We start from the raw sequence: 26,111 nt of genomic DNA, 5'->3' as shown, positions 1-26,111 counted from the left end.
AAGCTGGTTCAATCGCAAGCTGGAGATCGCCAAAGGTTTTCTGAAGGCCCAGCAGACACACCCGAATTCAAATTCACAGAGTTTGTCCTTGTTCATCAGGATATCAGTCCTCGAAACTTGATTCTAGATGCTGCTGGAAAACTTGTTGATTGACTGGGGCTTTGCTGGAGCTTATCCTCCCGCGTTCGAGCAAGCAACGATTGCCTATCAGTACATGTTCCCGGAATTCAACAGAATGATCCCTGATGTCCTTCCAAAACGCGAAATGGAGGTACAGCAACTCCTTTCGATTTCATATGCGCTGTCATTTTTCACTTTGGCCTGGCGATAGTTCTAGTACGATGTTTCCGCTGTGGCTGGTTGCTGCAGTGGGTGCTCGACGTTAAGGAATCTACATAGTTCAATCTGTTGAAGTACAACTCGCAATAGTTTCGTCTATTTTTTTCGAAATAATTACTACTCTTGCAACGGCATGTTTTGACTCCCGAAAGTTCAGGACTGTCTGGATCGAGGCTAAACCCAATCCACTCTTTGAGTTAGGGTTATTTAGGGTTTAGGGTTATCCGAAAGGCCGCGACGCGCAGTCGCGCACGTGTCACATGTGAACTGGCGACGAGGGGCTACCGTGGGGTGGGATTTGGAGTTAACCTCATCGGGAAAGAGACATGGTATTTTTTTTCTTCGCCCAAGTGCACCAAAAACAAAAATTTTTTACACGCACCCCTCCCCTTTTTTTTTCTTTGGATATTGGTTTTTCTTTCCTTGGTAGATCCTGGATCATTCCTTGAGATCCTGGTTCGTCGGTCATTGGGTTGAGGTTGGAAGAGTTGGAAGTACCAATCCTCAGGGCTTGGTGTTTGTTGAATACTTTCTACCAGACTACACACTGTCGCAAAAGCTTGCGACGCTGAGCGTCGGTTTCTTTTGTATCTGATTAATATCTGTTGTCTGCCATGGATCAACAACGATTCCTGCAGCAGCTCCAGATCATTCTGGATCGTGAGAATCCCTTCCCTTTACTTTTCTCTGACCTTACGGACAACTGACCAAGAGTTCCTGTTTTAAACAGCTGCCAATGGAAACCTCAAAGATGCTACTAGCGTCTTGCAAAAAGAGTTCTACGGCAAGCCCGAGGCATTTCTGTTCCTGCTTCAGCTAGCCACCACTCACGAGGATGCCAATCTCCGACAACTGGCAGCCGTCGAGGCCCGGTCTCTCGTCGGCAGGCACTGGCTGAAGATGACCGCGGAGCAGAAGCCGCAGATCCGGGAGCAGCTGTTGCGCGCCATCATGGGCAACAACAACACTGACCTCGTTCGCCACGCCATTGCCCGTGTCGTGTCCTCCATCGCGAAGATCGACCTTCCCGACGGCGAGTGGGCGGACCTGCCGCAATTTCTGGTCCAGGCTGTGCAGAACGGAAACAAGGATGAGCGAGCAATTGCCGTGTACATCTTCTTCACCGTCCTGGAGTCACTCGGGGAGGGTTTCGAAGACAAATTCAAGGATCTGCTCGTTCTGTTCAGCAAGACCATTCGCGACCCCGAGAGTGTCGAGGTCCGCATCAACACTTTGCTCGCTTTGAGCAAACTCGCCCTGCACCTCGACTCGGATGAGGATGAGGCTCCGGTGAAGGCCTTCCAGGAGGTCTTCCCGTCCATGGTGGCCGTCCTCAAGGATGCCATTGACACTGGTGACGAGGACCGTATTATGCAAGCGTTCGAGGTCTTCCAGACGCTTCTCGGCTGCGATCCTCAGCTGATGAATGTGCACCTGAGGGATCTCGTTACCTTCATTAACGAGGTGGCCGCCAACACCAACTTGGCCGAGGATACCAGGACCCAGGCTCTCAGCTTCCTCATGCAGTGCGTCAGGTACCGGAAGCTGAAGATTCAGGGTATGCGCATTGGCGATCAGCTCACTCGCACAGCGCTCCACATTGCGACAGAGCTTAGTGATGACGATGATGATGACGAGATTACGCCTGCACGTTCCGCATTGGCTCTCCTTGATATTCTTTCCCAGAGCCTGCCTCCTAGCCAAGTGGTTGTGCCTCTGCTCCATTCCTTGGGTCAATACTTCAACAGCGAGAACCCAGATTACCGCCGTGCTGGTATCTCCGCTCTAGGAGTCTGCGTTGAGGGTGCCCCAGACTTCCTTAGCACCCAGTTCAAAGAGATCTTCCCGATGGTACTCCACTTGCTCAACGACTCGGAGCCCAAAGTCCGTCGAGCGACCATGCTCGCTGTCGCTCGTCTCGCCGATGATCTTGCCGTGGATGTTGCTCAGGAGCATGCACAGCTGATGCCGCTGCTGATCCAGAACTTGGGTACGGCCATGGAGAACTACAAGGGTGAGGAAAAGGGTCCGATTGTGGAATTCATGAAGGCAGCAATCGGCTCCATCGACTCGGTTTTGGATGGTCTCGACTCCAAGGCTGTAATCCAATATCAAGAAGGACTGGTTCCTTTGTTCCACAAGCTTTTCCAGCACCCTGATTTCAAGGTCAAGAGTCTTACCGCTACCGCTCTTGGCTCGCTCGCATCATCTGCTGGGGAAGCTTTCCTGCCGTACTTTGAAAGCTCGATGCACCTTCTGTCAGAGTATTCGATGAAGAAGGAGAGCGAGGAGGAGCTCGATCTCCGTGCTAGCGTTATTGATGCCATGGGTGAGATGTCTGCCGCTGCGGGTCCCGAGCACTACAAGCCATACGTCCAGCCTCTGATGAACGCCTCTGAAGAGGCTCTTCACCTTGACCACTCCGGTCTGAAGGAGAGCACGTACATGCTGTGGGGCGCTATCTCCAAAGTGTACGGCGAGGAGTTCAAGCCGTTCTTGGACGGAGTTGTGAAGGGCTTGTTCGAGTGCATTGAGCAGGAGGATACCGACGTTGATATCGAGCTGGGCGACTCTGCCAAGGATCTTGTCGGAAAGGAGGTTACTATTGGCGGGCGTAAGGTGAAGGTGGCTGCGGCAGATGACTCCGACGAGGAAGGTGGCATCGAAGACATTGATCTCGATGAGGAGGATGACTGGGAGGATTTCACGACGGTCACTCCTCTCGCTTTGGAGAAGGAGATTGCCATCGAGGTGATTGGCGATATCATCAGCCACACCAAGAGTGCCTACCTGCCTTACTTTGAAAAGACTGTCGAGCAGCTGCTGCCTCTGGTCGAGCATCCTTACGAGGGTATTCGCAAGAGCACCATCAGTACTCTCCACCGCGCCTACGCTACTTTGTTTGCCTTGGCCGAGGAGACTGGCCAAATGCCTAAGTGGCAGCCGGGCCTGCCGCTCCAGGTGCAGCCGGCCAACGAGATCAAGAAGTTCGGCGAAATCTTGATGAAGACGACCATTAAGATGTGGTCCGAGGAGGCTGATCGGTATGTATTAGTTACATGTTTTGTTCCATCAACAATTCGTACGGTTGATTTGTCTGAACTGGGCTAACTACGAGTTATTCAGGACTGTGGTTTCGGATATCTGCGCGCACGTGTCTGAGAACCTTCGATACACTGGTCCCGCGCTGATCGCCGACGGAGAGGTCCTTCAAGAGATTGTCAAGCAAGTCGTCGCCTTGATTCAAAAGAAGCATTTGTGCCAGGAGGACTTTGATGAGGATGAGGAAACCAAGGAAATGATGGAAGAGACCTCTGAATTCGACTGGATCGTCATTGACCGGGCATTGGATGTTGTTTCTGGTCTCGCTGCTGCCCTCGGAGGAAGCTTCGCTGAGCTCTGGAAGATCTTCGAGAAGAGCGTCCTGCGATTCGCGGATAGCAGCGAGAACCTCGAGCGGGCCACGGCCGTCGGCGTCATCGCTGAGATCATTACCGGCATGAAGAATGCCATCACCCCGCTTACCGGCCAGCTGCTGCAGCTCCTCCTGCGTCGCCTGTCGGATGTGGATCCTCAGACCAAGTCCAACGCTGCCTACGCGGTTGGTCGACTGGTCGAGTTCAGCGAAGCCGACGCGGAGATCGTCAAGGAGTACCCGACCATCCTGAGCAAGCTCGAGCCATGCCTCGAGCAACAAACGTCGCGTCTTCCTGACAACACCACTGGCTGCCTTAGCCGGATGATTCTGAAGCACCGCGATCAGGTCCCGATTGGCGAGGTGCTTCCGGCGATCGTTAAGATTCTGCCGCTGAAAAACGACTATGAGGAGAACGACCCTCTCTACCGGATGATCTCCCAGCTTTGTAAGTACTACCGGGTTCCTGACTTTGGTGAGTGTCATAGGCTAATATATGAGCAGACAAGTGGGAGGACCAGACCGTCGCCCAACTCACGCCGAACCTGGTGCCGGTCTTCCAGGAGGTCCTCAGCGATGAGGACCAGCTGGAGGATGAGCGTCGTCAGGAGCTGATCGAGTTGGTCCGATACCTGAACAAGGCCCAGCCTGGCATTGCGCCGTGGATCGATCAAGTTGCCTAGACGAAAAATCGTTTTTCGGAACGAGTATGACGGACTAAAAACGATTGTTGACGAATTGATACCCCGGCACGATCATGATCCATGTGTGATACATAGTATTGGAGGAAAGTCTAATAGATCATTGCTGCTTACTTAATAAAATTCGCTTTGATGCCTTTCATAATGAGCCCTGACGGCGAAGAGCTCCTTCCAACACCTCAGCTGAGTCCGATTACTGGCACTGGTTCTCAAAGGAGCCAATTCGTTGCAAAGGAACATTGCTACTGCCGTTGTCCTGCACTTATATTGTCAAGTAGATGCCGCCTGAGGATGCTATTGGAAAGTCAGAATTCGAATATGGCAAAAGATCGAAAGAGTTGAGGTTATCGTACGAACTAGGCGCGGGCTAGAGGGTATGGATGCATAGTGAGGACATGATGAACTCGGAAGGATCTTGATCTGATCGCTGCTAATTGGCGTTTTCCAACCGTTCGACGGCATTTTCCATGTCCATACCACTAGATCGCCCCATATCCCATCAAGAATTGACATTGAATTGAGCAGCAATGCAGCATCATCCTCATTGGCTTCATCAACGAACAGTTCTCGTCACCAACTACAGTAGTCTACTCGACCAATGCTCTCCGTCGGACAGAAGTGGAAAGACCTGAAGCCGAGCATTGTCTTGATTCAGTATCTCTCCAGGATTTCTCGAAACTCCCAAAATCTGCCAGTCGGTTGGATTGAACTCAAAATAGCACAAACAACGCGAACAACTGGCTTTTCATTGATGGGTTTTGGTGAATTATTAATCCAACATTGCCCGGTTGGCTGGCAATGATCACCAGGAACGCCAAGATGCCGCCAATGCCGTCCGCTTCTACTGGCCCCCGTCGTCAACTGGCAGCAGTACTCCAAGAACCATCACTGTGCAATGCGGTAATTGTCACTGTGGCTGCTGGTGTTGCGGTGGAATCTGTATCTCCTGTGTAGCTATGTGAATATTGCCATTTTCCTAGTACAATAGCAGGTCACTATGGAGGAACAGTCTGGGGAGCTAAGAGGCATGCATAGAACCTCTACGGCTTCTTTGCATGCATCAAGTCGTCATTGGAAGGTCACAGAAGGATGGAAAAGTCAATTGAAGCCCCCCCAGATTGTGCTGTGGATAGGTAGTACTAGGAATCATGGCCTTGGAGATTACACTATGGTAGTCTTTGAGAATGGACATATGAGCGACTCCATGCAGAGGATACTCGGACTTTGTGAAAAATGCCTATCGAATCCAACAATCCAACCCCTTTCCAGAAACAGGATTGAGCATCGTTCTGAATCTGCTTCATTACAAATCATCGCTGCCATGGTTATGCTTGTGGATGTCGAATGCTAACTCCGGTATTGGTCTCCCCCTGTCTGGGCATCCATGGTTCGAGCTTCTCCAGAACCGAACAATGCTCCAAGATCCGGGACATAGCTCGGCTTGCCGATCTAATCTCCGCAAATCCACTAATCTCCGTCGCCGTCATGGTCAAGTCTAAAGTATTAATATGGGGAAGATTCACGGTTACCGAGGCCGAGACTTGAACAGTCATCAGAAGATCAAACAGAGAAGAGACGAGCGATCTATAGTATAGGTACATTTGCACATTCGTCGACGTGTATAGCAAGTAGCAACAATGGCTCCTAAGACGACAAAGCAGTGGGTTGTCCGAGGCACGAGCGGCTTCGACGACCTTGTCTATACCGAAGCGGCCATCCCGTCTGTTGGTGAGAACGAGGTGCTGGTCCATCTACGCGGTGCCTCGTTGAACTACCGTGATTTGGCGATTCCAAAGGTGAGTTGGGATCTTCCCTCGTTCTCTGATGAAGCTGGAAGTTGACTAGTAATTTGTCCAGGGCTTTTACCTCTTCCCGGTGAACTTTCCCGTTGTTGCCGGATCTGATGGCGCTGGTGAGGTTATTGCCGTCGGCCCTAAGGTTACCCGCTGGAAGCCAGGCGATCGTGTTGTCACTCTGTTCAACCAAACCCACTACTACAACCCCGTCGATGCTGCGACAGTCGCCACAGGCCTCGGTGGGTCTTTGGATGGCACCCTGCGACAGTATGCTGTGTTCAACGAGAACGGCCTTGTGCGGGCACCAAGTAACCTCGACTATATTGAGGCGGGAACACTTACCTGCGCTGGCATAACGGCTTGGAATGCACTCTTTGGCATGAGGCCATTGAAGCCTGGCCAATGGGTGCTGGTCCAGGGAACTGGCGGTGTCAGCATTTTCGGCCTTCAGGTACGGTAACCTCCTTTTTTCTCCTACAGTTATGTCGAAGACGATAGCATTGACAGTGTCGACAGTTCGCCAAAGCCGCCGGCGCTCGAGTAATCGCAACCACATCCTCTGTCGAAAAGGCCGAGGCTCTCAGGAAGCTCGGTGCCGAGCACGTCATCAACTACAAGGAGGACCCGAACTGGGGTGAGACCGCACGCAATCTCACCGGCGGTGTCGGCGTCGATCATATCCTGGAGGTTGGAGGTCCAGCGACGGTCGACCAGAGCATCAAGGCCATCAAGTTAGATGGAATGATCAATATCATCGGTCTCCTCGCTGGACCGGATGCCAATAGCAAGGCAGGAATCCTGGATGCTTTGAAACACATGTGCACATTCCGCGGTGTCTTCGTTGGGTCCAGGGAGCAGATGGAGGATATGGTCCGAGCCATTGAGGTGAAAAACATCAAGCCGGTCGTCGACAAGGAGGTGTTCCCTCTGGAAACGGCTCGGGAGGCATACGAGTATATGCTGGCACAGCGTCATTTTGGCAAGATTGCAATTTCGATCGACTAAGGGATCTTGTAATGTCGATCCGATCTGTGTGTACATGTTAGGGTAGTTTGGTCGATGTGAATCAAATGTCTTTGGCACTGCATTACAATTAGTACATTGTTCTTGTCTGCTTCTACTGCCGTACTTTGTGCCGATAATAACCTATTGTATCCTCGTGTCTCGGGTATTCGAGGAATCCTCTGGCCTGGTCGGAACAAGGTTGTGTTGTTACCATGTCTAGAAATATATTTAGGGTTAAGACCGAGACCTTCGCACCACAATACTGTCACGGTGGCCAGAGCATGAACGACACAACGGTAAGTATAGATAAAACGAACCTTCGTACATAGATAAATTTACAATTCATTACTTGACTAATTTGTACAGAATGCCATTGCAACTTGGCTCAACAATCGATGAGGCGAGGGATAAAGCACATGGAGGCAGATAAGGTCTCTGGTCATGATAAGCTTTTCAAGGGGGAGCCATTTTCAAGAAGCGGGTCTCGTAGTGTAACGGTTATCACTCCGGATTCTGATTCCGGCAATCTCGGTTCGATTCCGAGCGGGACCTTGAAAACAAATTCTTTTTTTCCCAAGCCCAACCTTTCCCAATCTACCTGACCTTCAAGTCGTGAATGGGACGCTTTTGTTTTTTTTCAGTCTTAAAGCATGGCATCCTGAGACGGAGTTATCGATGGAATCAGTGTCTTAATCAAGCACAATATGGTTCCTAGTCGAGCGACGCACCGCGTGAGCTCTTTTGGAGTTTTGCAGGTGAATAAGAAGCCGAGGTTGATATTCGCGGTCATTGAATTCCTACGAGCACTTTCTCCGCAGTTGTTCGAGTCTTGGATCCAGAGTTTCGAACCAGTGAACGATCCATCGGCTGGCTTCGATCCTATCGCAACGCACCGCGGTCACTACGTAATAATGGACATGCGCAAAGAACCTCTGGTCATCCAGTACAATTGAAGCAACATCAGTCAATATACACCCGGTCAAATCTAATGTCTCATGCTGTATGACGGATATATTAACATCAAGGAAATTCAGGCGCCGTCTCGCTCCTTCAGCAACTCAACAATGTGGTCATTCAACCAGTACCCTTGCAGCTCCTCTCTCGACATTTTCTTGGCTCCATCGATCCATCCTTTGCAGTTGTCTGCACCGCAGTTGCACTGGAACGGCTGATCCATCTCCCACTCGGTGCTGGGGTAGAAGAAGGTTACCGGCTCGCCTTCCTTAAGCGGCCGGTCGTCAACCACGCGGACTTCCATCTTGGCCATGTCGAACACCACGGACGGGCGGCACGAGTGGTTGCAGTAGACGAGGTCCGAGTTGAGTTCGATGTGTTGGTTGCGGTTGATCTGCACCGTGGTGTATCTCTGCTTCGGGACAATGGAGGCGCCGGTGATGCGAGCGAACAGGGCACCCGGAGGCAATGAGACGCGCGAGATGGCGCCCGATGCAAAAGGCTTGTCGCTGCGTTGCACATACAGCCGGTCTGCTAGGAGAGCGGCGGATTTTTTCGACGCCTCTGTGGTGTCATTGGGCGTGGAAACGAGATCGGGTTCAGCGATGGGAGCCATTGCGAAATGCTCGATCGAATGTATCACTTTTCTATGAGAACAAAAGAAATGAACTGACTGTAAAGAGGCGGGCCCCGTCTTATTTCTTGAGATCTATCAATGTTGATGTTGACTGAATCATTACGGAGTAATGGACTCTTTCTTACTCATATACTCTACGACACAACCCGCCCATGGATCACATTCTCCAATGCGGGCCGCTGTCGAACCACAGTTCTCCCGACAGACCGAAACCGTAAACGGAAGAGTAGTTCCATCCTGTAACCCTGTTTTCAAAGATCTCGTTGGTTCAAGAGAGAGCAAAAAATAATTGCGCAGTGTCATTGTTGGTTGCAATCAAATGGGGAACCCCCCCCCCCCCCCTTTCCGCGTGTATTGTGATTTTATTAGAGATCTCCTTTGTACCGAGGGCCGAAAGGAAAAGGGAAAAAATAAGTAAGAGGAAAAAATGATGGAGCGAGGGGCTATTTTTCGCTCCGAAGTCCGTGACGACATTTCGACCGATTGCGTTGCGAATTAGAGTCGAGCCAAGTTACGATACCTTCTAGAAGAAGTTTAGGTTTTCGTGATCTAAGAGATCGGTCTAAACTGGGAATGGTTAGGTGGGAACTTCAATAGGAAAAGTCCACCAATTTCGCTTGCCTCGGCGTCTTGTGAGTGTGGGCGGCGGGATGGTGAGGATTCGATTCATATGGACGTGCGCATATGTAAGGGTTGGGTGGTGGAAATGGTGGACGGAAATACCTCGTGATCACTACGAGGAATAGGTAGTACTCCGTAGTTGTTGTCAAAGAAAAAGGACAGCTCAGACAAATACTGTATTGCCATTCCTATGCTACCTAGTCCATTACCGAATCCGCGAGACTCCGTATGCGTCATGATCAGTTGCCCACTCGTGGTGGCAGGTGGGATGAACCCACATCGGGACTGCAAGTGCTGTGAACCAAGAGATCACCTCAGCTCCCCTCTAGGACCAGCCCACTACGAGCACGGCACTTGAGTGGTCGGAAGCTGGAAACATCGCTGGTGTTAGGTGTATCACTTGGAAGTTGGACCGTCGACGGATATTGCACGTCATAGTTGAATCGATATTTCCACACGTCCTGGCCACACACAAGAGTCAAGGATCCCGGAATATCGATCAAGCCATGACTTTCACAACGTCACTCAGGTCGGCCAAGGACAGACAGCGCCGGGATTACTCCTGTTCTGCATCTTCCTGTGACTGCTCGTCCTTCGGCCTCAGCTCCCACAATCTCGCGGCAAGCTTCTCATGACCGACAAAATTAGCAATTTGATATGGCAGCCAGTGTTTGTTTCCCGCGGGTTGGTTCGGGTCGGCGCCCGCGGCGAGTAGTCGCTCTACAATTTCTTCATGCCCCGCCGACGCCGCAGCGTACAGTGCAGTGTAGCCGTTATAGTAACAGCCCGGGGCGTTGACATCTGCCCCCGCTTCGAGTAGCCGGTTCACGATATGGAGATGACCGTTCAGAGAAGCAGCCTGAAGTGGGGTCAAGGCCTGATATCGCATCAGAGGAGTATTGACTTTAGCTCCCTTCTCCAGCAGTAGTTCGACCAGCTCGAGGTTGCCGGTTCCCGCCGCAGCTTGTAGTGCCGTTCGACCGAGGTTATGGGAGGCCGGCGCGTTGATTTCTGCCCCTTTGTCGAGTAGAAACTTCACAACCTCCAAATGGCCACCCTCTGCCGCTGCCTGCAGAGCCGTGCGGCCGTTGTACCGGTGCGCAGGACGGTTGAGCTCTGCGCCCGCATCGAGCAGCCGTTTGACGATCTCGAGATGACCTCCTCCCGCCGCTAGGGCTAACGCGGTCCTCCCACCGTTGTTTCCGCCCGGTGCGTTGACGTCTGCGCCGGCTGCGAGAAGTTTCTCAACAATCGCCGCATGTCCGTTCGCTGCGGCGGCTTGCAGCGCCGTTTGTCCCGACCAGCCATGCGGCGGCTCGTTGATATCCACGTTCGGGTCCTCGAGCAGTTTGGTCACGGTGTCCAGCTGTCCATCGCGCGAGGCTTCTTGCAGCGGCGACCAGACGTTCTCGTCCTCAGTTCCGTCGGCTTCCTTGAGTTCCTCGAGCTTTTCCGGCGTGTTGAGGATAATCTTGCCGTTTTTCCGCGGTTTGACCTTGGGCGGATCGTCACTCAACGACCGCAACATTTTTCGGGGTTTCTGGATGCAGTGGCAGACCTCTGGTGATCAGGATATCTTCGTCGCGACAAAATGGGAGTCTGTAGTCATGATATCACGGCAGCCATCGCAGGGAGGCGCCTGAGAAAGGGATGCGCACGGCTGAGTAATTGTTTGTGTTGTTTTAAAGTAGTAGTATTTGAGTCGGGATGACAGGGTCTGGAGATCTTTGTTGATCACCGACTGTTCGGTTGGCTACGGAGTACCAAGGAAAAGCAAAGAAACCCTCTGCAGCTGATGGATCAACTTTAGCACGAGGACCTTGGTCCCTGAATGATAACCTAGGCTTTCCACATCCCAGCGACAGGCAAGGTCTATCCCAAGGCACAATACAATCCATGCCGAGGTCATATGCATTTCGGCGTTGGCAGCACCGGGGGCCGTGCTTACTCGTACGGATGATGAAGCCAATAAGTACATACCCGGCCAAGTCTGAGACGGCCAAATTGCCATCATATAACCTATCGCCATCATCAGATTATATTGTGAGCATGACTGCCTACTGCCCGAAAGGGAGAAACTGAAATTACTGTAGTGCCAATTTGCCCCTCTTTTCACCCAATCTTGGATGAGGCTGACACGATAACCCCGAGGACTTTCGTCAATTCTAGTTGGTGCGCTAGGCTCGCCTAGCTGGAATGGCTTATCGCGCCATGGGACGGGATATTGGCCGGGGGCACATTGGACCGAGCCTCGAGTCCACCACCCCCGCGAAAAGCCGGGAAACTCCTTCACGGGCCGGCCAATGTCGCATGCTCGCAAAGTCAAAAGCCGAGCGTATCCTATCATTTCCCCTTGCCAGTTCCCCTGTTCCATGATCGGTTGTATGGTGGTGTTGCTGATCGGGGTGTTGGTATATCGATCGTGGGGAGGGGACTTTACATCCGGCAGTTGACACGAACTGCCGTCTCGTCATGTCGGTCACGACGACGACTACTTCTCGTTCGTCGCGCAGTGGCCCCAATAACCTCCATGGACCGCCGGGTCTTTTCCGTCTGAACTCCGCCTCGTCCTCCGATCGATCCTCCGACATGTCTCCGGTAACCGAGTCTGTCGAGTCTTCGATGGACTTGACCGACGCCTCCGCATCGCATAGCCCTGAAGACTCGTCTCAAACGACCACCACGAACAACAATAACAAGCCGAAACGCGTGTCCACTGCATGCGAATTTTGCAGGAAACGGAAGAAGAAATGCGACTTTCGTTATCCCAATTGCTCGGCTTGTACCCGGGCCGGCGTTGTTTGCACCGTGCTCACGCTGGGCCAGCCCGTGTCGAGTCAGGGGGTGCCTCGTGATCAGATTGAGAACCTCCAGAAACGGGTCGAGTGGCTAGAGCAATTATTGCGAACAAAGACCGGCATTGATGTGTCGGATCGACCAACAGGTAGTGTTGTAGACGACGACGAACAGTCATTTGATTTATGGTATCAAGTGCCGCACTTGATGGCACAACCTCGCGCGGGAATCGGGCTGAGCGCCCAGGAAGATTCTTCCAACGATGGCTCCAATGCGTCCGGCGAAACGATAACATTACCCCCGCTGGACAGCGAGACCTTGCCGAACATCACGGAATTGTTCCGTGATAAACTCGAAAACCGCCGACATCCTCTCGCTCGCCCCCGCCCGTCGATCATCCCGCCAGTGCGGCTTTTCACATCCTGGGAAGAGGCGGAACAGCTGGTGGAAGAATATTTCGAAGGGATCGGGGTACAGTATCCCTTTCTGAATCGAGCCGAGTTTATGCGCGACATGCGACGGATTTACCAAGGACAACCTGTCTCGCCGGAGGCTCAGAACTCCTACCATATCACCATGGCCATTGCCATTCTCACGACTACTTCAGACTCGAGTAAAGCCACAGCATTCTATGCGCTGGCTCGGGAAACCTTGGCACCAACCCTGCAGAACGAAGATCTCGTCGCTCTGCAGGCGCTCCTCAGCATGGCCCTCTACTCAGTCTCCTCGCCGTCGGGACCCAATCTGTGGCAGATCATCGGAGCTGCCATGCGACTAGCAACGAGCTTGGGCCTTCATAAGAAACGTCCGGCGCCCACAACGACAAAGGGCATGGTGGAGGATGAGATGGCCAAACGGGCCTTTTGGAGTCTATATGTGCTTGACAGGGCCACCTCGGTTAATCTTTTCCGTCCCTTGGGCATCGCCGACGAGGACATCACAGTCGACTTGCCGCGGGAGCTGGACGAGAACTGGGTCGAGGCTCCAGGTGCATGCCAGATGTCAATTTTCATACAAGTCATCAAAGTGCGTCGGATTTTGTCGCGGATCTACCGATGCTGTGAGTGCTACAGATTACGTATGGATGATGATTGCATTAAGCTAATGTGTCACGCAAGTGTACACCCCTCAATGCCAGCCCGGCAGCGACGTCAAGATGATTCTTGATGGGTTCCGGAGAGAGCTGGACGAGTGGAGAATGTCTGCACCGTTTATTCCCAGCTCTCTCCTCTACTCCACCAGCTACTATGACTTCCTCTATCACACCACGATGCTCCATCTGTACCGGCCGTCAACACTGAACCCGACGCCCGACGAAACATGCATCGTCGGGTGCGGCGACTCCAGCGTCCATGTAATCCAATCCTACTGGGAGAACTATGCTGCCGGCAAGATCAAATGGGTGTGGGTAACGCTTTGCTACATCTATTCGGCTGGCGTTACTATCCTCTGGTGCCTCGAGCAGAACGTCCGTGCTATTCGGCAGGGCCGACCGCCACTCTGGGATAATCCGCACGCCGTTCAAACAATCGACGCTACCCTGATGTTGCTGGAGCAATTTGCCAGCAACCGCAGTGGTGCGGATCGATTCGTCAGCCAGTTCCGACGGCAGAGCGCACAGGTCCTAGAGCGAGTTGCCCAGGCACAAGCATCCATGGAGCAGCAGAATTGCCAGAACATGACCGAGGCAGTTATTACCACGCCCCCAATGGATCCGATGTTTATGGACCAGATCCTATATTCATATAACTGGGTCGGCCAAGAGGTGGCTTCGTTTTACGCATTGTGAGTCGCGTACCAAATAATGATTATATCCACGGCATGTCGTTTATCTAGTGTTTACCTACTTTGGCTTGCGGATATGGCGTTGGCTCGGTGATTGCTAGAAAGGTCGGATGCATGAGCACGTCAAATTCAAAACAATTAATGAAACATGAAACTGGGTTCTTTCAAGCCACTCCCATCTCTTCTTGGAAGTTGTCTCCGGCTCCTGATGCTGAGAGGACCGGGGGATTTTTCATTGGCTAGCCTTAGAAGGTTTAGTCAATCAGAAGAGATGGGCTGATTGGCAGATAACAGCCCGGCTAGCTCAATCGGTAGAGCGTGAGACTCTTAGATCCTGGGTTCATCTCAAGGCTGCGGGTTCGAGCCCCGCGTTGGGCTTTATCTTTTTCTCCCGGTCTTCCCCATACAACGTATGAGGATATTTTTTTCTTTCTCCGACTCTAGGATCATCGTATGAGGGAAAGACTTAGTACGGGAAATTTGTCAATGATTGATATGATAAAGCGAGCTGCTGGAAACAAAAAGAAAATCCTATGGATATCGACCCAAATGACACCAATAAAACTACCTGCTACATAGGTAGGTAGGTATCTATGCCTCAGAATGCCAATTCCAGCAAAACAATGAACAGAAATGTATTCAAATCTTTAGCCACCGCCACTCGCCATGCCGGACCACATCATGAGATGAATTCCCTTTCGTCGATCCACCTCACGCTTGAGCATCAGCAGACAGGTCGCCACGACAACGCTCTGATCAATCTCCTTGATCGAATCCTTATCAATGAGTAACAGCCCTCCATTGCCGGCGTCCCTTTTCGAGGTGCCCGGTGTCCGCGTCTCGTTTGACCGCACGAGTTCAGCGAGGATCTTTCCATCACTGTCGCTGCTGTTGCTGCTGCTTGCTGCGCCCTCGGGGATTTTCCGTCGCAAAACGAGTAGATTAGCTTGTTTCCCGGTTTGCGGATCCTTCCGCTTGGCGTATCGCCATTCGAAATGCTTCTCAGGACGACCATTCAGAGCTGGGACGGTGAAGTCGGTTGCTCGAGTTGTCCAATGGGTTTCGGTCTTTATTGTAGGTAGCGCATCTTTGTCCTCATCCTTCTCGTCTTGCTCGTCCTTCCCCGACAGGATCTTCAGCTCCGGATCCCGTCCGGGCCCGAAGAAGTAGTTCGACTTGATGAGCGCCTTGCCTGTTTGATCAAAGAGGACCGCGTCGCCGGAGCGTCGCTTGTGCCGCTTCGAAAGATAGGCGAGCTGTTCTGAGTCGACATCATAAATTGGAACCTCGAGTTGGGTGTCGATAATGGGCAGGACCTGGGGCTTGCGCACGAATCCAAGGCCCAATGCATCGATCCGCAGTCGTCGGCAGGGTACAGGCGCAGAGGATGGGCTCAGGGAGAGAAAGGTGGTGATGTCGGCGTAGTTGCTGGAGCTGGTTCCGGAAGAGTAGACGGACGCACGGTCTGCTTCCAGCTCACTGCTGTCGCTGGTATGAAGGCGTTGTTTCTCGTTTGGAGGAGCATGGTGCGAGGTCTCCTCAGGTGGAAGATCCGAGTAAGGTGGTGGGGGGTAGTCTTCTTCTCCTTCGTGAATGCTCGGAGGGGGCTGCTGCGCGTACGATGGAGGAGTGGTAGTATTGGGATCGCGTGGTCGAAGCTTTTCTTCCATCGTTGCGATTGATCTGCTGATCAATTACTAGATTGACTGACTGATGTCTGAATGATGTATGATTTCTCCTCGAGGGAGGAGGACGTCCCTTTTATGCAACAACCGAGCACATCTACGAACATATTCTTCTTTTTCCTAGTCTGGTAATATTCTTCCAATACGAAGCGCCTGATGGCTTCTCGCCCGTCTATCGATCACTCGGCACTCTCCATAGTCATTGTTCCAGGAGCAAGCCGCATGGCTCCGTCAAGCAAGGATACCTGGGTGCCTGAGGTTTGAGGAAAACCAATGGTTCGACGAATGATGTCCAGCCCTAACGGATGATCTCTGGAGAGACTAACCATATTCGGCAATCTCGTATCGAGCTCGAAGCTCGACGCGGCTGGATCCAAGTGGCCACATCAAAAGCCAAGCAGAAATGCGGCGGTGCCAATGGACCATGCGAAACTGCTAAGCCCGGCTCCACGTTGATATACAATCAAGTTACTGGAACTGGTAACTACAGTTGGTATATTCCAACTTCGGATACTCGTGGAATGGAAGGTTGGCAGATGCTTATTCATAACTACTAAAGTACGAAGTAACTCAAAAAGTTCAGGGGTACGAGCATTCCATGTGATTCCCGTATGGAGTACGAGTAATCGTGCTGGCGATAAAGAGAAGGGAGGGAAAATGGACTTGGCGAGATGTTAAACTAAATCAGGGCAAACAACATCAAAATAAACTTATCACGTGGATTACCTGCCTCTTGATCAACTGGTCTCTTGGCGCGGCCGGAATTTCGTGCGTCTCCGATCTTCTTGGCTCTTCTCACCGCCTACCGTGGCAGCCGTCAACACCGTTCTACCCCGCGGGCGAGGTCGCTGCTGGTCTTGCGAGAGTCAGGGGGTTGATTTCGCTTGTTGTCCAAATCTTCTTTAAATCATATCGGATACGGATCGCTACCGGCCGCAATGGGGTCCATGGTGGATATTGCGTCCTCGTTTATTGAGGGAGCTCCGCCAGGAGAGGTTCGTTTTCCAATTGAATTGTTTACAGTCTACGAAGCGGGATGCTGACGTATGGCCGTGAATGTAGCTTGCCGATGTCGTCGCTGGTACTATCCTCCGTTTCGATCAGGCCATATATTTTGTGCTGACAAGGTTCAGATATTAGAGCCCTTACTTCTGACGGTCCCGATATCATCCCGTCGCTGGAACCTGCGTTCCGCAAGTACAATGAATCTCAGCTCGCAACCGTCAAACTGCCGGGAAGCAGCCAGGAAGTACGATTCCTTCCATGGATTGCAAGTATGAGCCAGTATTGACCAAGGAATGCAGGTGATTGTGAGCGAATTCAACAAGTTGGACGACGGGCGGTATTTCGACGTGGAGAGTTCCACATCCTTTGAATTTGATCACGTCACGCAAGTACGTCTTTTTGGATCTGAGCATGAGGAGTATTCAGCTTAGGAGGGGTTTAGAAAGCGTCGGCTGTTCAATCGCACCCACTGGAATCTCAGAACGCAGAATTGATGTACGTTCCCTTCATACTGTCGTCATTGACTGTGCCTGACAAGTGCAGAAAATCACTGCTCAAGTCCTTGTCGAACCATGCCAAGGAGCACTACCCCAATTCTTCGTATGGAGTGTATCCCATTGAGAACGATTCGGCTATTGCCATTGCTCTAGTTGCCAATCGTTACTCACCAAATAACTTCTGGTATGTCTCTCTTCCTTTGCATCACCGAATGATTTTTCTTACGTCTTTTCACAGGAACGGCCGATGGCGTGCTATCTATCAGATCCCGGTCTCCGCATCATCAACAACGATTACCGGAACCATCAAAGTCGACGTGCACTACTACGAGGACGGTAACGTTGCGCTAAACACAAAGAAACCAATCACGCTTTCCGTTCCGTCGCTGACCGCGTCGGCGGTCATCTCTAAAATTGCCGTGGCGGAGCGGGAATATCAAGAAGAGCTAAACCGCGCGTTTAGCCGGTTATCCGAGGATGCGTTCAAGAGTCTCCGTCGCCAGCTGCCTATCACACGGCAGAAGGTGGAGTGGGAGAAGGTCGGAGGATACCGCCTGGGACAGGATATCGCCGGTGGGCGTGCCCGATGAATAATGACTAGTTTTTTTTTTTTTTTTTTTTTTTTTTTTTTTTATTTAAAGATGCGCCCGGCGCTGTTGTTAAATATACCAATCCACTATTTTGAGTCGTCTTAGGACGGGATGACCTGATTGAACACGTATTTGCCGATAGAGAAAATTACCTATGTACTGCATTGAGCTATGCAACGCAAACGGAAAACTCCTTTTTGACAAAAGCAGAAAAGACCGGAAACTCCCCAACTCCTCTGTTGCCTCGCTCCGTCGAAAAATAAATGCACCCGAAGAACAAAAACATCAGTAAGAAAAATATTGAGAACCTTGGCCGAAGCTCACTCGATACTCATATTCATCAACCCGTCATTGGTCTCGTTCATGCCCTGTAAACCAACGCGTTTCAAGTTGCCCGCAGAGGCCATGGACGATTGGTTGAGTACGGGACTATTCTGAGCACTGACTCCCGGAGATACCGCGCGCCGTTTGAATGATTCGGGATCCAAGTCATCGTCCCGGCGCCGCTTGCGGCGGAGCTCTGTTGCGTTGGCGGGGTTACTTGACTGCGCGGATGGTGAACCACGGCCAATTTGGGTGATGGTTGACTGTGGTGTCTCCATGTTGACGTCTTCGCCGGCGCCGGACGAGTGCGCTGACATGGTGGACGGTGGCGGCGTCTGGCATCGATTGTCCAAGGACTCCCAGAACTTTGCTCCTCCGGAAGAAGTACGAGGAGGATGGCTAGGGCCCTTGTCGCTGGAGGTCAAGCCTTCAAGTTTTTCGAATGGGAATGTTGTGTCATGGGCAGGGACCCTTGGGTCACTCTCACGGACTTGCCGAATAACATCGGCTTCGCGTTTGGCTTCACTGTCAAGCGGGGCGCTTTCTTCCATGAGTTCTGCACGTACCCGAGCAAAACTCTTGGGCTTGGGCTATAGGCAATGAGCTGTTTGCATGGAGAAGAGCTTACTAAACATGCAACTTACAAGAAGATTTCCCCGCCTTGTTACAGGGCGCTTGATCACACCGCGAGGACTATCCGCACGCGAAACGTCGGATGAACTTGTTGTGGTTTGCGCGACTTGGCTCTCATTGTCATCGCTCATATCTGATAAGTGAAGTTTTGTGAGAACTTCGCGCGCAAAATACCCTCCATTGGAGCTTTCGCTGCTTTTCAGCACCGGAGGGGAAAGAGGCGCCGGGCTAAGCTTCAAGCTATTCCCACTGGTCCTAGAGCCATGGCGGCTTCTGCGGCGACTGCGAAAGCGCGCTTGCTGGAAACTTGGCGTGTTCGGAACGGCCGGGTTACCTCCAATCCAGTCTGCTAGTGGATTCTGCATAGCGGGCGCTCCGAATGGCCTTGAAGCGACGTCCCCGATCCTGTTGGCTTGTGTCACTGAACCAAATATCCCATCTTCTCTGTCGTTCATCGAGTCATCGTCATCGTCGTCATCGCTGCTGGTGGTATCCGAGTCCATCATATTGACACTGGACAGCGAGCTGGCAACGCCTGCCCGGTCGGCCGAATGGCTGTGAGAAATATTCCCTGACAATCCGGGTGATCCAAATGAGGATGACATGGTGGACCGGCGCTGGGGAATGTTCACTCCGCGCCCGCCGACAGTGGGGGATGAATCGGGCGACGATTCAGCTAGGGTAGAATGATGTAAATTTGTCGAAGCACGCGAGAAATCGAGCCCTCGTGAGCGGCGCGGTAGCACGGAGGCCGGGGATCCATAGATCTGTGCAGAGTCCAATTTCGGTGATAGAGGCGCACGGTTCAGTGTGTGGGAGGGACTAGGTGTTGCTGCCTGAGCATTTTGTCTAGATTGAAGCTGAAGGGCTGGCAAAGACGACTTTTGCGGCGTCAACGGATTATTGGCAACACCTAGGTCATCTTTGGCCACTCGTTGTTTGTCAGTGATCGTGATGGATTGTAGATCTAGGCTCGGCTTAACGGCATCTGACAAAGAACGTGATTTTGGGGAAGGCCTGGGTGACGCAGTGCTGCTGTTGCTGTGATTCGCAGATCGCTCTTCGCTGCTCGAGAGATCCTGTGGTTGGTAGTTTCGCTGCCAGATGGATTCCGCCATAGTCCCTGATATCGCTGGCGTTGAGTCGCTCGAAAACGACGGCGGAGGCACCGAATTCGAGGCTGACGCTTCCGACATGGGTACAGCGGATCAATGACAGACGCGCAGATCGACACCTAGGCCGTGAATGTGAGCATCACCGGCTCTCTGGAGATTTAATTAGTATTCCTTGGACGCGTTTCCTTTGGTGTCGTGGTCGAGTCATCGGCAACGGGACCTTGAGTTGTATGAGGGATTGAACATTTCCGATATCAGGACGCGCTTGACCGGCGGGAAACCATGCCTGTCGCAAGCGCGTCTTCTATCAAGGCACTCTTGGTTGCTTGTCGCCTCTTTGATTCTGGCGCATCGAGATGTTGACGGCGCAGCCAATCATCGACCCCGAATCGCTGGAGCCCCGCAGTGGAACGCGAAAAGGATAGCTCGAAAACGGAAAGTTGACGTAAATTACGTGGAATTGCTGAATTGGACATACTGCAATGAGACTAGTGGTAATACAATCATGTATGAACCCTGTCATGCATTCGCTCGATAAATACGGGACAATGTGTATATCACGTGACGTCCAGCGTCTGTGTTTCGTCAAGCCTATTGGTCTCTTGTCATCTCTTGAAGCCATTGCCCACTGATTCCCAACTGGCATTAGATTTGTCGTTCATAACTGGTGTACCTGATCGTGGAAAGGGGCCATGCACGGTGTCTAGCGTCTCATATGATCGGGCCGGCGACACAGCGCGCATTGGCGGTGGCCCAAGCGAGAACTCGTTGGTACTGGTGGTCCGAGCGTAATGACTGTTGGCATAAGGAGTGTGATGCCGTGGACGTTGTGAAGGAGGGATATCGTCGATCTCGAAATCTTGGTTTTTGAGGTCTTCAGCCTTGAGCTGGCGACGCCGTCGGCGAATGATGAAGGCTACAACAAGGATAGTCACCAGGACGACCCTATCAGACACCCATTCGATCAGCACCCCTGCGCGATAATGAATGGAGCGTAATGGTCGCATACCCTGCCATCACGGCTGTCGGAATTACCGTTAGCATCGTCTGGTTGACGGGCTTCTCGCATTCGGCGCCGCTGTCGCCATCTTTGCACTCTCGGCGGAGAATGTATCGAAGAGCAGCCATGACTGTAACCGTAAAACCGGAAAAGCGGAATGTAAATGAGCGTTTAGTAACGAGCCAGCGTTGGAAATGTGAACAGTGAGAGGATCAGGTACTAAAGAGCGACTCAGTGGAATGATCCTCGCATCTTCGTCTCTGAGAAGACTGTGAAAAGTGAATTGGCGAGTACAAACAAAGAGGAAGGAAAGTAAATGGACTGTGGCTGTCACCACACAGCCATGCTTTGCAACGAGGTGGTTCTTTGTCGTGCAGCTCGTCCAATGATGACTAGTCAACTGTCCAACATGCCCCTTACAACGATCGATGAAACCCTTGCCAGGCCTAGTCCGAATTAAGCTAACGAAGTTCCTTAATTCGTGTCGCCCCGACGGCCCCCAGGAAGCCGATAGCCGCCAGGTCCGGAGTTTGATCAGCCGGGGGAGGCTACCAAGCATGGTCACCAGCAGATCCATCGCTCATGGTACTTCTACAACCATTATCATCGCAGTAAGTGATTCGGCAAGAACCCAACCTTCAGCAAGAGGCCACCACGCAATACTGCACTCGAGCAATCACTTCACACTCCCATGTGACACGTGTGTGATCTGCGTGCGAGTACGCTTACGTACGCCGTAAGCCCGTAGAACAGCGGTTGTTCGACTCGTAACATGAATACTCGTATTGCCACATCAGGGATAGTCAGATTGGCTACGCCGCGATTATTGGCTATGATTGACTGAAACGATCAGGTACCTGTAAGTTACCATGTAAGTATTCGAAATACATACGAGCGAACTTGTCATGAGTTTCCATTCGCCGTCGAATGCATGAAATCTCTGGATGCAGATGCGTGGATTTGGATTTGCAGCTTTGAGCCATGGACATGATCATGCCAGCAATTCAGCATCATTTGTGCGGTTGATAGGGGTTCATGATAGTAGTAATTCGGCTGCATAACCTTGTATAAGGCTTGTAGTGTCGTATCAAAGTCGCCTCATCTGGTCACATGTCGGCACGGTACCGTCAAATGGCCAATCACATCGCAATTACTCTGTACCTACCAGACGTATTGGACAGAACGCGGTTTGGTACTGTATACGAACTCTGCAAACGTGCGATCAAAGACGCGTCGCAAATCGCATCAGAGAGCCCTCTGCTCCAAACCTAGAACAATAAAGCAGAACAAGGCAAATTCTGCCAGAGTCGCAACTTCCAAGAAGTGGCGAGCCTCATTTCTGTGATCATTTATTCGGGGCTCTCGAGCTGAATATTCTTCATTTCTGTTAACTACTATCTCTACCTCACTCCGACGAATCGGGCCTCCATTGAGCATCCTTACCTTGTTAATTTAAACGCATACTCGGGTCCGACAAGGAGAGCCTGTTCAATGGTGATAGTCGGCATTCGCGCAAACTTCCATGGAACGAAATTCATCTGCATCATGGCTCGGAAGCCCTGAAGGTGATGACCGACTCAACGGATCTCCCGCGAGAAGTCGCACAGGAGATCCCGCTTCGTTAGGATTACGTTCAACACTTTTGTCCTCTCCATCGAACCGACGTACCTATCCGTCCATTGCCGAACCGTCGCCATCCATGGAGTCCCAGTCAAGTCGCAAGCGTCCCATCGACCTGGGTAACTCGAGTGACTCCGACTCATCAAAACGGAGAGTGTCTGAGAACGGTGCAGCATCAGCGCCGCGATCGCCATTAGGGCGCAGTTCTGGGAATGAGGCTGCATCGGATATGGACGATGAAATAGATGAAGATCTCCGAAAGCTTCTCGGGTTTGATGCCGACGAGGATCTCGAAGCAATGCGGAGAGAGCAATTGGAGGCAGAGCGATGGTTGAAGGAACGTGCCGAGCAGGAAAAACGGGATGCTGAGTTTGCAAGGAGACTTCAAGAGGGCTGGCGAGATCTCGGACCCTCTCGTCAATCAGGCGTCTCCTCCAATTCAAGTCGGCACTTGCCCTCCACAATGGAATCGACAAGGTCTCCAGATTCTCCAGAACAACTTTCCCGCTCAGTGGTGATGGGTTCATCAGATCGTTCTTCGTTCGGTTCGATTCTTAATTATCGTCAACCCACAACTGCTCCGGAGCAGCCTTCTCGCACGGTGGGAATGGAGCCGTCGAACCGTTTGTCGTCCGGCTCGATGTTCGGGTATCCCCAACCTACGAATGCTTCACAACAGCTTGCTCGTGCGGCAGGAGTGGATTCGTCGGACCGCTGGTCATCCTCTCCAGTCTATACTAGTTTTTCATCCGGGACTCAGAAGCCTACAACTGCACAGAACAAACCTTCCTTCACAGCAGGAATGAATTCATCGGGCTCTTCGTCGTCCCGTCTGACGACGAGCTATCCATATACGTATCATCAGCCTTATGCCTCCTCATATTCAGGTCAGTATTGCAATGCCTCAAACACGAACGGCAATGACGGTGAAGTCATAGAAATCTCACGGAACGAGTTTCTGAGCGCTACCGGGAGAGAGACTTCCCGGCCGCCATCACCAACGGCGCTCTATATCGCTCCGTCCTATGATTCTTATCGTGCGCCGACGACTTTGGACAGCATTTGGAAAGCGAGGAGTTCGTTCATGGACAGCTCCTATTCCTTGGGTGGCTCTTCCTCGAGCGCCCTTGCGTCTGTTAGGCCGTCCAAGGGCAGTTATTCCTCGAACGACACTAACTTGAGTGGCTCGTATTGGGACAACCCCTTCGACAGTTCGTACTTGGGCGGTTCCTCGCTGTACAGTTCGGGTTACTGGAGTGGCGGCGACAGGAAACAAACTGAAAAGGAAATCAAGGAGTTGCTAGAGAACATTTCTCCTGATGTTCCTCCGCCCAAGGACAAACGAGAAGAGACCCCACCGGCGTTGAAATACCAACTCCTTGAACACCAGAAGATTGGCTTGAGTTGGATGAAACGCATGGAAGAGGGCCCGAATCGTGGTGGAATATTGGCAGACGACATGGGTCTGGGCAAGACGGTACAAGCAATTGCGCTCATGATGGCACGACCGTCCTCAGATCCACGACGCAAGACGAACCTTATCATTGCCCCAGTCTCCTTGATGCAGCAATGGAAGCGTGAAATTGAGCAGAAGATCAAGCCTGAGCACAAACTTCAGGTGTACATCTTGCACGGTGAAAAGCGGGGTGCTAAGTTCGATCGGCTCAAGCAGTATGACGTTGTTCTAACAACGTTCGGAACGCTGGCTGCTGAGTTAAAGCGCTACCAGAGGTACGAACAGTCTGCCGCCAGGCTGGCTGCGGCCCAGTCCGAACTTCCGGTACTGGGTCCAAATTCCACTTGGTATCGAGTGATCGTCGACGAAGCGCAATGCATTAAGAATCGATCAGCGAAATCGGCGATTGCTTGCGGTCTTATCAAAGCCACCTACCGGTGGTGTATGACTGGCACGCCGATGATGAACAACGTGGAGGAATTGCACTCCCTGATCAAGTTTTTGAGGATCCCTCCGTACAATGATACTAGCAGGTTCAACCAAGATTTCACCAATCCACTCAAACATGGGCCATCGTCGCCTGCATATGAGAAGGCACTCCAGCAATTGCGGGTTTTGCTGAAAGCGATCCTTCTCCGGCGGACGAAGGATTCGAAGATCGACGACAGACCTATCTTGCAATTGCCACCTCGGACGACGGAGAAAGTTTACACAGTCTTCAGTGATGACGAAAAGGCGTTTTACAATTCATTAGAGACGCGGACACAGATCCAATTCAATAGATATTTGGAGGCCGGAACGGTCGGCCGGAATTATTCACATATCTTGGTCTTACTACTCCGCCTTCGACAAGCATGCTGTCATCCGTTCCTGATCAAAGATGTTGCGGAGCCCGCTGCCAGTTCCGTGACAAAAGACGATGGAGTGGATTTCATTGCGAATGCGAAACGATTCGATGCGGACGTGGTTCGGCGATTGAAAGAGAACGAGCCTTTGGATTGTCCAGTGTGTATCGATGCAGTCGAAAATGCTGTCATCTTCTATCCTTGCGGCCATGCAACCTGTGCGGAGTGTTTTGCACGAATCACGGATCCGGCAAATGCCATTCGGCAGGGTCTCAATGATGGCCTGGCCGAAGCAAAATGTCCCTCCTGCCGCGCCAGGATCGACCCGAAGCTGATCACAGACAAAGCTTCATTCATGAAGGTTCACGCACCCGAGACGCTCGGGGGCGGACTCGAGCCGGAGTCAGGAATCAAAGCAAGGGAGGGCAATGACGAAGGCTCCGAAACCGAAGACAAGGAGAAGGATAAAGACAACGATGATGACGATGATGACGATGACGACGACGATGATGATGATGATGACGTCGATGGACCGAGCCAAAACAAAGGCAAAGGGAGGAAACCTGCGACAATCACCTTGGGCATGCGGCGGAGAGAAGCAGAAAGGAACGCCGCATCGAAGCGCAAGTACCTAAAGAACTTGGAAAAGCGGTGGATCAGCAGTGCCAAGATCGACAAAGCGATGGAGATCCTTCAGGACATCCAGGACGCCGGCGAGGGTGAGAAGACGATCGTCTTCAGCCAATTTACCTCCCTGCTTGACCTGCTGGAGATTCCCATCCGCCGCAAAGGATGGCAGCACATGCGGTACGACGGCAGTATGCGCCCCGCGGAGCGCAACGAGGCCGTGATCCGCTTCAGCGACGACCCCAACTGCAAGATCATGCTCGTCTCGCTCAAGGCCGGCAACTCGGGCCTCAACCTCGTCGCCGCCAGCCAGGTGATCATCTTCGATCCGTTCTGGAACCCGTACATCGAGGACCAGGCCATTGACCGCGCGCACCGCATCGGTCAGCTGCGCCCCGTCTGCGTCCATCGCATTCTCGTGCCGGATACGATCGAGGATCGCGTGCTGGACTTGCAGAATCGGAAGCGGGAGTTGATCGAGGGGGCCTTGGATGAGAATGAGGCCCGAAAGGTGTCGAGATTGAACCTGCAGGAGCTCAAGTATCTCTTTGTATGTTCTTCCTCCTCCAATCTCTCTCATTCGATCACGTTGCTAACCTATCTTTTTCGTTTAGGGTGTCCGAGACTAACTTCGATAATGATTCATCGATGCTAGATACCCCCTA

General features: G+C 52.0%; 10 protein-coding genes and 2 non-coding genes across 12 annotated transcripts; 7 read left to right on the top strand and 5 right to left on the bottom strand.

Annotated features, from left to right (window-relative positions):
- Positions 1–953: 953 nt before the first annotated feature.
- VTN49DRAFT_5639 (uncharacterized protein) lies at positions 954–4,437 on the top strand (the record flags this gene model as incomplete). Its single annotated transcript, XM_069413718.1, has 4 exons — positions 954–999; positions 1,070–3,383; positions 3,466–4,202; positions 4,259–4,437. 4 exons carry the CDS (start codon positions 954–956, stop codon positions 4,435–4,437), a joined length of 3,276 nt encoding a protein of 1,091 aa, XP_069266362.1.
- A 1,655-nt stretch (positions 4,438–6,092) lies between these two features.
- On the top strand, positions 6,093–7,256 carry VTN49DRAFT_5638 (uncharacterized protein; the record flags this gene model as incomplete). Its single annotated transcript, XM_069413717.1, has 3 exons — positions 6,093–6,251; positions 6,313–6,702; positions 6,768–7,256. The coding sequence occupies 3 exons, from the start codon at positions 6,093–6,095 to the stop codon at positions 7,254–7,256; spliced, it is 1,038 nt and encodes a 345-aa protein (XP_069266361.1).
- Positions 7,257–7,736: 480 nt separating this feature from the next.
- VTN49DRAFT_t80 lies at positions 7,737–7,808 on the top strand. The gene has a single exon. It is a non-coding gene; the product is annotated as a tRNA-Gln (tRNA).
- Positions 7,809–8,286: 478 nt separating this feature from the next.
- On the bottom strand, positions 8,287–8,826 carry VTN49DRAFT_5637 (uncharacterized protein; the record flags this gene model as incomplete). Its single annotated transcript, XM_069413716.1, has 1 exon — positions 8,287–8,826. One exon carries the CDS (start codon positions 8,824–8,826, stop codon positions 8,287–8,289), a length of 540 nt encoding a protein of 179 aa, XP_069266360.1.
- A 1,198-nt stretch (positions 8,827–10,024) lies between these two features.
- On the bottom strand, positions 10,025–10,996 carry VTN49DRAFT_5636 (uncharacterized protein; the record flags this gene model as incomplete). The annotated part of the gene is made up of 1 exon (XM_069413715.1): positions 10,025–10,996. One exon carries the CDS (start codon positions 10,994–10,996, stop codon positions 10,025–10,027), a length of 972 nt encoding a protein of 323 aa, XP_069266359.1.
- A 944-nt stretch (positions 10,997–11,940) lies between these two features.
- Positions 11,941–14,053, top strand: VTN49DRAFT_5635 (uncharacterized protein; the record flags this gene model as incomplete). The annotated part of the gene is made up of 2 exons (XM_069413714.1): positions 11,941–13,324; positions 13,383–14,053. The coding sequence occupies 2 exons, from the start codon at positions 11,941–11,943 to the stop codon at positions 14,051–14,053; spliced, it is 2,055 nt and encodes a 684-aa protein (XP_069266358.1).
- Positions 14,054–14,342: 289 nt separating this feature from the next.
- Positions 14,343–14,427, top strand: VTN49DRAFT_t81. The gene has a single exon. It is a non-coding gene; the product is annotated as a tRNA-Lys (tRNA).
- Positions 14,428–14,696: 269 nt separating this feature from the next.
- VTN49DRAFT_5634 (uncharacterized protein) lies at positions 14,697–15,719 on the bottom strand (the record flags this gene model as incomplete). The annotated part of the gene is made up of 1 exon (XM_069413713.1): positions 14,697–15,719. The coding sequence occupies one exon, from the start codon at positions 15,717–15,719 to the stop codon at positions 14,697–14,699; it is 1,023 nt and encodes a 340-aa protein (XP_069266357.1).
- A 953-nt stretch (positions 15,720–16,672) lies between these two features.
- VTN49DRAFT_5633 (uncharacterized protein) lies at positions 16,673–17,826 on the top strand (the record flags this gene model as incomplete). Its single annotated transcript, XM_069413712.1, has 7 exons — positions 16,673–16,729; positions 16,797–16,815; positions 16,868–16,983; positions 17,039–17,128; positions 17,182–17,234; positions 17,283–17,420; positions 17,475–17,826. 7 exons carry the CDS (start codon positions 16,673–16,675, stop codon positions 17,824–17,826), a joined length of 825 nt encoding a protein of 274 aa, XP_069266356.1.
- A 320-nt stretch (positions 17,827–18,146) lies between these two features.
- On the bottom strand, positions 18,147–19,979 carry VTN49DRAFT_5632 (uncharacterized protein; the record flags this gene model as incomplete). Its single annotated transcript, XM_069413711.1, has 2 exons — positions 18,147–18,740; positions 18,795–19,979. The coding sequence occupies 2 exons, from the start codon at positions 19,977–19,979 to the stop codon at positions 18,147–18,149; spliced, it is 1,779 nt and encodes a 592-aa protein (XP_069266355.1).
- Positions 19,980–20,503: 524 nt separating this feature from the next.
- On the bottom strand, positions 20,504–21,026 carry VTN49DRAFT_5631 (uncharacterized protein; the record flags this gene model as incomplete). The annotated part of the gene is made up of 2 exons (XM_069413710.1): positions 20,504–20,843; positions 20,908–21,026. The coding sequence occupies 2 exons, from the start codon at positions 21,024–21,026 to the stop codon at positions 20,504–20,506; spliced, it is 459 nt and encodes a 152-aa protein (XP_069266354.1).
- A 1,394-nt stretch (positions 21,027–22,420) lies between these two features.
- VTN49DRAFT_5630 (uncharacterized protein) lies at positions 22,421–26,075 on the top strand (the record flags this gene model as incomplete). The annotated part of the gene is made up of 3 exons (XM_069413709.1): positions 22,421–23,405; positions 23,457–25,996; positions 26,061–26,075. The coding sequence occupies 3 exons, from the start codon at positions 22,421–22,423 to the stop codon at positions 26,073–26,075; spliced, it is 3,540 nt and encodes a 1,179-aa protein (XP_069266353.1).
- Positions 26,076–26,111: the final 36 nt, after the last annotated feature.

Source organism: Thermomyces lanuginosus, assembly GCF_041956635.1.
Source record: "Thermomyces lanuginosus strain ATCC 200065 unplaced genomic scaffold VTN49scaffold_35, whole genome shotgun sequence".
Lineage (NCBI taxonomy): Eukaryota > Fungi > Ascomycota > Eurotiomycetes > Eurotiales > Trichocomaceae > Thermomyces > Thermomyces lanuginosus.
The sequence above is the reverse complement of the archived record's forward strand: the minus strand, read 5'-3'. Positions and strand labels throughout refer to the sequence as shown.